Raw genomic sequence first — 10,901 nt, 5'->3', positions numbered from 1 at the left:
CTAATAATACGAAGGAGACGAAACAGAACCATCACAGCCGCCAAATACAGACAACCCAACATCCATAACAGTGAAAGAAGACGAATTCGCGTCACCTCCTCCCATGACACCTTGCACCAAGTTCTGTCCAATCTGCTGAGACGCACCATCAGTAAACCCATGCATCGGAAGCTGCATCAAATTATTAACCGCACCGGTATCTCCCGCCGGCGACGGAGGTCGAGTGTACATCTGGGTTCCTCCGGGACCAGCATTGGGTTTCACATAACAGTTGTTAATGGCGGCATCCAGCTGCTGCTGGGGTCCGGTCGGGTGTGTCGCCTCCATTTGCATCGGTGTGGTAGTCATCGGAGTCCCCCCACGAACAAATCCCGCTCCAATAGCCGTTGATCCAGGTAGAGGAGGCCTTTGCATCTGTACCGGCTGCAACTGCGGTCTTTGATTCATAAACGGCGCTGCCTGAACCACCGTGCAGACGTTCATCTGATGCTTCGTGGTGGCGCAACTGAGGTGCGCGTCGAACTCGCATGAGCTGCACCTGTAGAGCCAGTGGTTCGATCCCAGATTCCCGCACAGATCGCAGGAGAACCCCTTGTTGTGGTACGGCGGAATCAACTCCAGTTTCAGATGATGATGATGCGCTTGATGAGCTAGAGAGAGCGGCATGGCTGCGCAGAGGACATGGATGTCGAGGTCACACGCTCCACAGCGGTAAGAGAACCCATCCCCCAGTCGGCCGCAGGCGTCGCAGTTGAAATACCCCGCCGAGTAGGCGGGTTGCGGCAGAAGCGAGAGTGGATGAATGGCGTGAGCCGGGTGGTGAATCAACTGAGGCATCTGCGAGCAAGATACATGGAGACAGAAGTTGCAGACCTTGCAGACGTACACCCACCCGGAGGGTTTATGCTTGCATCCCGCGCAAGGAGCTGCAAATGCAATGGAGCTCATCTGTTGAACATTGGAGAGCTCCAACGGGTGGGGATGACTGAAATGGTGAATCAACGGGTCGCAGCTTAGCTTACCCATTTCTTCTCCTTCCTCCTTCTCCTCTTCTTCTGAGACGGAGATGAAGACTTAAAGAAAGCAAGGAAATGCTAAGTCAACTGCGATTAGCGCGTCTTGCTTTATTGGCCGGTGGATTTTCGTTTCTCCGAGATGGTTGGAAGTAGCCGACGGGTTTCTGAGGTCAATGTCACATTAACACAGGAAGACGAAGCTCGGTTTGGCAGGGTCGATTTGGAAGTTATCCTCAGTCTCTCATTGTCAACCCGTTTAACATCTTAGCCGTTGATTTGGTTTTAAGAAGCAGATCGAATGGACAGGATCTAATATTGAGAGAAGGGGCTTTTGTATAAGATGGAACAAGGGTCATCCGTTCGTATGGTCCCTCCTAAAATTCTGATTTCATCTTACCATGAGAAGCGGATGGACTAGGTCTGGCTTCATCTTTTCAATAAGATTATATTTTTTATTATCCATTTTTATAAATTAATTAATTAATTTTTTTTTTTTGAAAAACACAGTAATTAACTTAAAAAATCTAGTTTTAATGTCAAAGTTTATAACATTACCCCAAATATTTGTTAGGAAATTTTATAAAATCATGCACTACGTTAAATGAGGTCTTTGTACATATGGTATTACAAGACATAAGAAATGATTTGCTAGATTGCTTGGTCTAATAAGATGACCCGACTAGAAATGATAACACAGTAAGATGTAGTTCCGGTCCACTTCTCATGAGTAGGTTGACTTTTTGCACTTAAACGATTAGTCTTTTAGGTTGCATTGGCCAGCCTCTTGATAAATACATCGTGAAATAATCGGGTTAGGGGAAACTTGAACCCACCTAGTGATCCAGAAAATAACCAAGATGGGGTTGGCTTTTCAAGTCTCTACTTCTTTTATTTTCTCCCCAAATTCCATTATTATTCTCTCAATGATTCTCTATTGTCAAATGGCGACCGGGATCGGGACCCTCGACTTCACCCACACCCTCCAAATCTGAGTGAATTGGGTGAGTGGGGTAACCATAGATGATGGATCTGCACCCCAACATCCAAATAGCTTCCTCTATCTCATTGGTTTTGTATATGGAAAGCAACTAGGAGAAGATTAGAGAAGACCATAGTGCTTTAGCATTGACAAAGTCGGGTCTACCAATTCAACGAGACCATCACCAAACTCCAGCTACATCTCCTATATGGAATCCTTGATCATTAATGGCGATGTCTCCAAAATCCAAATAAATGTCATGCAGACAACTACAATGGAGACTTCCTGGTTTCCATCTTTAAAGAAACCCTAGTTCAGTCCAACTCTACTGTTGACTACTGGAGACCCAAATGGACCACGTAAAAAAGGATCGGTTCCTCCTCCCACGAATCGCTGCAAATAATGGAGAACCCAATATCCAGAGATTCAGAACTGGAAACGGGAAGAAGGGTCCTCCTCCGATAAAACATTCCAAAAGAACCTGCCGTACTTGGTGCCCGCAGCCTTCAACACACCCTTGCACCAGGATATTCATTAGATTAATCAGATGCTGCAGGTTCGTCGATCTGTTCTATGAATCGGTCATGTTTAGAGACAGAAGTTGTTGCAGGTTTTTCTGGAACGGTGCTACTCGTGGTGAAACAACAGAAGAATGTGAATTCGTTCTGCCTGTTGCCTTGAGCCCAGGTTCCGTCTCAACAATGGAGGAACTTCGAACTCGCGCGCGCTGCTACGGTATTGCCAGTGCAACTTCGCAATCTTTGCAGTGGTAGCAGAAGCCGGATCCTTGGCATCCACAAGCGTCGCCGGCAAAAACGCCTTTTAGGTACACTGGAAGATGAGAGGATCAAAGGATAGTTTCCATGGGAGGGATAATGATCTTACGAGGCAGATTAGTTTTTGAAGGCGCAGACCCATCCTTTGGAGGCTCTCAGTTTGCACCCTGAGAAGAAACTCGAGCCGAGCCGAGTTAAACGATATTAGCTTTTAAGAACCCGAACCGAGTTAACTCATCTGAGTTATTATCAACTCGGTTAGTAATTGTTTTCAATCAATATTCCATTTTAAACCGAAAAAATTCCTCGTGACTTTCGGACCGGGAGCCGTTTTCCCTTCCTCTTTTTTCTGGTTTTGCTTCAACTTCAAGTCTCCCTCATTTTCTTTCTTTTGAAAATTTTGAACATTCTAGTTCCTACCTCTCACCTCTCCTTCTTTAGTTTCCGCTTCACAGATACCTTATTGGCCGTCTGCCACGATCTATCGATGTCTCTTCTTTCCGATGTTTCTATTATTTGGGTTTCTGTCTAGACTCTTTACTCTAATCGCCTTTTCTCTATTGCCACCTCAATGGCGGGGCTGTACGCCCCAGTGAGATCCTCTAATTCATCTCATCAGAGTACCACTTTCACTTCGAGGCTTCTTCTTCTTCTAACAGTTCTGCCCCTCACGCTTGCTGCCTTTGCATTTGTTCTTCAATGGCGTGGGGGTCTCAACGACCCAGCTACACGATGGCCGACTGACACGCAGAAATTCCCTGGGATGCAGGGAACTAGCCCTCTGAGCACCAATGTCCCCTCGGGCACCTCATCTGCGTCGGATTGTGTTGAAATTCTTGGGCGAAGCTCCTCTACTTCTTTTCCTTACTATCGGGGCTGGAAATTTTATATGAGTTCTGATCTGAGGCCCAAGGTATGGGATTCTAAATCATCGTTCGTCTGATTGGAATTTTTATTGGATTTTATTAACAGGTTTTACTCCGTTTGGGAGTTGTGAAAGGATTTGTTCTGAATTCTGTTGGTTGTTCCTGTTAGCAATCTCATAGATCTGGTTCATGATTTTTTTTTTTCTCTTCATTTTCTTTGTTCTCAATTGCGGCGGATTTGGTTACTTCTGGGCCTAATTGATTGGTGATGGAGCTGATGATATTTCCTGGGCGTGAGAATTCCGGGTTTTTTAGAAGGGACGATGTATTGCTTGGTTATTAATATTATTTTAGTAGAAAAGTAATTTTTGCCATCTCCAAATTTAATGCCATTACTCCTTTTGTGGATGTTCTGCATCGTTGCCATGTGGAACTTTTGATGGTCTCAAAGGATTTGGTCACTACGTGATTTCTAGCTACTTTTGTGGATGTTCTGCATCGTCGCCATGTGGAACTTTTGATGGTCTCAAAGGATTTTGTCACTACGTGATTTCTAGCTACTTTTGTGGATGTTCTGCATCGTTGCCATGTGGAACTTTTGATGGTCTCAAAGGATTTTGTCACTATGTGATTTCTTGCTCCTTTTGTGGATGTTCGGCATCGTTGCCATGTGGAACTTTTGATGGTCTTAAAGGATTTTGTTACTATGTGATTTCTTGCAAGAGAAACTGGAATTTCTGTTGATTCTATGTGTTTGTTTATCTCTTCTGTCTTGCTCTGTGAAGCTGGAGAGTAATTGGATTTGGATTAAATGGTTATTGGTCTCAAGTAAACTTGGAATCTGATTCATCCTTTTTTGTTGCTTCCTCGAGTTGTTAAAAAACTATTTGGCCCGAATTTCTCCTTGAATTTTAAGATATAAAATTTCTTAGCCTGATATTGGCATTTGTACCTGTGACTTCAACAATGTAAAAGGTTCTCTGATGCGCTGGTGTTCTTTCCAATTTAGATCTGTATGATTTAGATTATAAAACATAATCCATTCCTTCAAATTTTCTGTAACTTCATACATGCTGACAAACAGATATGTATTACCACAAGTACTACAGCTGGCTTAGAGCAGATATTGCCATGGATTTATTATCACAAAGTCATTGGGGTGGGGACCTTTTTATTTGTTGAAGGGCAGGCTGCAACTCCTAATGTGTCTGCAGTCCTTCAAGCAATTTCCGTAAGTTTTAATTCTTTTGTTTCTTAATTCCTCTTTTATTTCCTTGAGACTTTCCTACTTTTATTTTGAGCTATTAGTTGCAACACTCAGAAAGAATTCTTAGCTTTTTTAATTTTTTTGCAGGGGGTTAAAGTAATATTTAGGACCAAAGAGCTTGAGGAAAAACAGGCTAAGAGGTCTGTCAATCAGGGTAGCCATTGAACTTCAGTTGGTTTTTATGGAATTGAACTGCTATACTGTATTTTCTCATTTATTCGAACATCATCATAGGTCACACATAATTTTTAATTCTTTCATTTTATAATCTCTCTCTCTCTCTCTCTCTCTCCTAGTATATGTGTGTCAATTTATCTACTGCATGTATGAAGTATCAATATCTGTTAATTTCTAAAATTATTATTTTAAAAATTTTATGATTTGCCAATTCTTCTGTTTCTGGGCTTACAGTCGGATTTGGAATGAGACATGGCTGGCGAGCTTCTTTTTCAAGCCATGCAACTATGAGCTGTTTGTTAAACAGTCCCTTAACATGGAGATGGCAATTGTCATGGCACAGGTATGGTAAATGATTTATTAGCATAATTTATTGGTTTGAAAGAATGGAATTGGAGATTTGATGTGTGGGATAAATGTGGGTTGGCTGATGGAGATTGGTGCTAAGGTGCTACTTGAACATGTGTATGCCCTAAAAGAGTGATGGTTGTGGGAGCAACCATGCTTCATAGAGCAGGATTGGAGGGCAATGACAAAGCACCATCTATTGGACATGAGGATTGCAGATATGAAGCTAGGCAGATATATTTCAAAACTTAAATGGATTTTTTTTTTTTTTTATGACATCAAGATAATGAAGAGACACATATATTAGATACAACTAGGAGTGGGGCAAGTAGACAAGAAAATAAAGCAAAATCATCTGAGATAGTTTGCTCTTGTTCTATGGAAACTCATTGCTCACTGGTTTTGAAGGGTTTCGTTAATGAGGATTGAAAAACTAATAAAAAGTATAATGATGATGGAAGCCTTAAAGAATCTTGAGGAGGCCAACCTAGCAATACACTAACGAAATATAGAGCAAAATGAATGGGTTTTCATGTAGCTCACTACAACAAAATTGAGATAAGGCTATTATGATGTGGTGATTCTATGAAATAATCTTTTATGATGATTATGCTGATTCTAGAGTCTGTTTTTCATAATTTTATTTGTTTTACAGGATGCTGGCATGGATTGGATCATGCATCTTGACACAGATGAGTTGATTCATCCAGCTGGTGCTCGGGAGTACTCTTTGAGGCAATTGCTCTCTGATATTCCTAGCAACTTTGACCTGGTTATCTTTCCAAATTATGTGAGTGCTTAAAGGATTCTGTACCTGGTCCAAACAACAACAATTTGTTGACCTCTAAGCACACATGTTAACAGTTCAAATATGTTCACTCATTCTTCCTGTTTCAGGAGAGCAGTGTTGAACGAGATGACATTAAAGATCCTTTCAGTGAGGTAAACAAACTCTTTTGTTCTCTCTCTCTCTCTCTCTCTCTCTCTCTTGTAACTGTGTTTTCTCATAAAAACTTGTACTTTAGTGGTAATTCCATATAAAGGTAGTTTTGGTGTGCTACGGCTCATCTTGCACAGGTCAAGTCTCTGAGGTTAAATGGTTCTTGACTTCTAAACATGCAGAATCTTCTTCGTTTTCATGTCCTATTATCTGTTTAGTAATTGCTTCTATTTTTATAATAACAGGACATGATTGTTGTCAAAATGCTGTGCGGAAATGTTGGGAATTTGCTTAAAGTACAATAGTTCTGCATGTGGTGTTGATGCATGCTATCCCAATGCTGATGCTCAGACCAAAGGATCCTAGGAAGCATTGCATACTCATTACTTCTATAACATTTTTGAACGAAAAATCCTAGCCCTAGGCGTGGGCAGGAGTCAGGTCGGGGTTGGGTTTCCCGAAATCTAATCTCGAAACTTGAATGCAAAAAAAAACACCCAAAACCTCAAACCCAACTCCGACCTGATCACCATCCCCACAACCTTGTTTCCGCCCCGTCCTCATAAACCCCACTTAAACACGACTCATCCCCACCCTGTCCCTGTAATCCTAAGTTCAACCCAACCCATCCCCGCCCCATCCCTACCACGTTTCATATCCCTGCCTCGTCCCTGTGGGTCGGGTTTGGGAAAACCTGTCCCCGACCAGTTGAGTGAAACCCAAAACCCAAACCTGGGATTTTAGAATTGGGTTCTCCTGTGAAACCTGACCCGATGCTCACTCCTATCTAGCAGGGTCTCTCTTCCATCTCTTTTTTTATATCTTCCAAGTGAAAAATCCTTATTGGGTTTCTGTATTTAAAGGTGAATCTACATATGCTATATGGGCTTATAACAGTCTTCCATGTATTGAATGTTGGTATTAAACATGCATACACAAATCGAGAAAAAACACCAATCATACACAAGTGATAAAAATTATGCGGCTTGCCTACCTCCATAGAGAGAATCTAAAAATCCACTTGTTTAGGAATTTCCAGTGCTTCTCTGACACTTTTTTTCTCTTCTTTCTCGCCATACTCATGTAAAAATTAGAATCTACATTAACCCTACCATGTAAAGGGTCCAAATCCATCCCAGTTATCACTGCAGCCCAATTGTGTTGTGGGACACAGACTACAAGATAAAACTCAACATAGAACAAATTTGTCACAAATTATTCACATATTTTTAACAAGAATTAGGCTCATTTAACAATTCTTTTAATCTGTTAAGTAAAATCGAAAAGCAAACACTGGATTACTTATGAGGGTTGACTTTCTGTCTTTTTGTGGGAGCTGAAGATTCACCAAGTAGATCTAAATTTTACTTATTTCCAGTTAGATATTCAAAAAACTTTTACCTGCTTTATTTTGAAACACTTTCACACTTCCAATTCTTACAGTAAGCTGTCAATAGGTTTCAATGTTCAAGAAGAATTATGATCACCTCCCAAAGGAAACATACTTTGGTTTATACAAAGAAGCAACTCGTGGTAATCCGAATTACTTTTTAACTTATGGAAATGGGAAGTCAGCAGCTCGAGTTCAGGATCACCTCCGTCCTAATGGCGCTCACAGATGGCACAATTATATGAAGACCCCAAAGTAGGTTGTCTTTATCCATCTTCTTTCCTTCTTTCTTTTTGGATGGATCATTTTACTTGTTTCTCTTGACTGGAATGCATTAATGGAATTTACTCTTGAACATATAATGTCAGGTTTTGTTCTTTTCTGAACTTCTTTATTTTTATGTCTTTGATAGTGAGATCAAATTAGACGAGGCAGCTGTTCTACACTATACATATTCCAAGTTTTCAGACTTAACTTCCAGGCGTGACAGGTGTGGTTGCAGACCGACAAAAGAAGATGTAAAAAGATGCTTCATGCTGGAGTTTGACCGGGCTGTGAGTTCACACCTTTCTTACTGGGAATTACATGAGGGTTAATAAAAGTGAAATTTTATCTTTTGGTCCTCAAACCAAGAAACTTCGTTGAATTTGGTCAATAAGGAATTTGATTTTTGCGATGCCGTTCCTAGTCTAAGACTTCTGTAGGGACAAAGTGCCCTCCTCTGTAACCTTTTTTTCTTCCAGATGTATGCTTCATTCCACCCCTTCCGCTAAACATGAAGATCGTTTCTCTATTTTGAAATAATATGGTCATTGAAGGGATTATTTAGTGTGTTATTGATAGAAAGAGAAATCAAAGGCCAAATATTTTTTCATGTTCTTTTACTAAATAGAATGATTTTTTTTTAAGGGTCAAACAGACTCAAGTAATTTTTGTAAGACTTCTAAGAAAATGTCTTTTTGAAAGCCAGTATCATTACCTAGAAGGACACTGTTATTGACTACAGAATATATGCTGCAGGCATTTATAATTGCTTCAACTGCAACTGAAGAGGAAATGATTCGCTGGTAATTCTTTGTTTCCAAACCGATTGTACCAAAATTTGGCTTCTGAAGTAGTATTTTTTAATCATTATATAATCTCTTGCTTTAATAAATGAGTAGCGTAATGAGTAGCGTATTATGGACAGCGGCAACTAAATGATCTTACCTGTTCGCTTGTATACTGTTCCATTGATGGTAGCCTGTAATATTCTCCTCCTGTGGGTGGTCCTGATCTTTCTGATACCTAGAGATCCCTTCGACACTTTGTTATCTCTCTGATTTGACTTTTCATCTTTACACACATTCTGTTGAAATTTGTCTGGGAATACTGATGCATGGATGTATGTACTGACATGGTTACCCATGAAGATCTGGTTGGTACTAGTGTTAGTGGTAGTATTATCTGTCCATGTAGCAACTTACCCCTGTGCACTTTATACAACTACTGCCCTGTCTACTGGGTTAGTACAAGTTTTGGTATTTAGATTATCGATTTAGGAACAGATATTGAGTTTGTGGTGTTGAATCTACTTGTTGTGGGTTCAGTTTCAATTACAAACAAGAATGGTCGTCTGTTCTAGTTACCAGTCATTCCTTACACTAAGTTATACCTAATCCAACTCTTTTTCTTTGAAGACTGAGGACTATTAATAATGATGGGAAAAAACACTGAAATATTATCAATAATCTTTCTTGTTGCTCTAACTTTGATTTCATAACAAGCATTTGCAAACCTAAAATCTTCAATAAGCTTTAAACTGGATCTACTTGGTCCATGATCTTGCACAAATTTCTGTGTACATATGTAAGCTGATTGGTGCACGGCAAGCATATACGTCTGTGGTGGATAATGCATCCATACATATACATTTGTTTGACCACTTCATGGACTCTTTATTTGATTCTTGGGATATTTGGATTTAGGAGAAAGTCAAATTGTAGTTGTGGCACCGGATACAATAGCTCTGTTCACTTGTTTATCTGCATCCTGCAGGTACCGTGAACATATTGTTTGGAATGACAAAACACTGAACTTGAAGCTTCTTAAGAAAGGCATATTGACCCGAATATATGCCCCTATGGTGAGATGAAGCACTCAAGTACTTACATAATGAAACTAGTGATTTTATTTATGTCCATTTGTTTAATTTGTTATTTCTCTACCCTTACAGGCCATTGTTCAGGGCCTGAGAGAATCAGGTGTCTTTACCTCTGCTATTGCATCGGCTGGACCATCATCAAATGAGAAACTTTTATCATTCACAAAGCAAAATCTGCAGAGGAGCAATTCTACAGTTGTTCCAAGTAGTAGAGCCAGTAACTCTGTGCCACTTCCTTCTATCAAAAGATACAGCATCAGCGTATCTGAGGCAACTGCCAGGAAGGCATTGGGAATTGATGACGATGTTCTATTGGCTGTTCCCCCATTATCTCCCCCTGGCTTGGATGATCTCCACTTAGGAACATGATCAGGTCTCTCATATCCCCAGAGGCCATGTCAGGTTCAAAATGGTCTGAAAATCATGGATTTTCAGACAGTTTTGATGGGTTCTTCCCGATCATATTACCAAGCGCTGGTGTACACTTACTAAGGTTTTGTACTCATAGGAAAGAGATTGGTACCTCGGATTACTACCTCTTGGCACTAGCCAAGGTGCGCAGTTCTCGGTCACATTTTTCTCCGCTGGTCAAGGTTATTGATGACCCGGAGATCTCATGGCTTATATGATCCATATTGATTGATGTATAGAAGCTGGAGTTCCTGCTTAAGACTCTCTTATTCAGACTCCACTATTCTTACGGAATGAAGAATCTCATTTTTTTACACTTCTCAGTATCTCCTATTTTAATTTAATCTATCTCTAAGTAGCATATGATCAAATGATGTCTGGAGATCGGCAGAGCAGTTACCACACCTATATGTAAGAATGGCATACTACATTTTACTCCAGAGTAGTTGCAATTCATTCTGATTATTAGGTTTATGTCTCTTGTAGCAATGTCTCAAAATTAATAGTGATTTAATATCCATCTGCAGAGAGGTTACTAAGGCTGAGAAGTCAGGCACTCACTCTATAGTTTTACCAATCCTTTTATGA

General features: G+C 40.4%; 2 protein-coding genes across 4 annotated transcripts; one reads left to right on the top strand and one right to left on the bottom strand.

Moving 5' to 3' along the window:
- LOC137943836 (uncharacterized) lies at positions 1-1,026 on the bottom strand. The gene has a single exon (XM_068789268.1). The coding sequence runs from the start codon at positions 1,024-1,026 to the stop codon at positions 1-3; it is 1,026 nt and encodes a 341-aa protein (XP_068645369.1).
- Positions 1,027-3,146: 2,120 nt separating this feature from the next.
- Positions 3,147-10,629, top strand: LOC137944055 (glycosyltransferase-like At2g41451). Of its 3 annotated transcripts, none has more exons than XM_068789560.1 (11): positions 3,147-3,684; positions 4,722-4,868; positions 4,992-5,044; positions 5,316-5,424; positions 6,085-6,219; positions 6,327-6,371; positions 7,827-8,014; positions 8,250-8,313; positions 8,780-8,826; positions 9,797-9,884; positions 9,975-10,629. In XM_068789560.1, the coding sequence occupies exons 1-11, from the start codon at positions 3,343-3,345 to the stop codon at positions 10,269-10,271; spliced, it is 1,515 nt and encodes a 504-aa protein (XP_068645661.1). In that variant the 5' UTR covers positions 3,147-3,342; the 3' UTR covers positions 10,272-10,629. The 3 variants fall into 3 exon arrangements, with proteins under 3 accessions (XP_068645661.1, XP_068645660.1, XP_068645659.1); XM_068789559.1 differs by having other exon boundaries at positions 8,241-8,313; XM_068789558.1 differs by having other exon boundaries at positions 8,172-8,313.
- Positions 10,630-10,901: the final 272 nt, after the last annotated feature.

This window comes from Aristolochia californica, unplaced genomic scaffold, assembly GCF_029961685.1.
Source record: "Aristolochia californica isolate CCGP_79_NKW_82.1479 unplaced genomic scaffold, dmAriCali1.0.hap1 SCAF_11, whole genome shotgun sequence".
Taxonomy (NCBI): Eukaryota; Viridiplantae; Streptophyta; class Magnoliopsida; order Piperales; family Aristolochiaceae; genus Aristolochia; species Aristolochia californica.
This window is presented reverse-complemented; position numbering and strand designations above follow the sequence as displayed.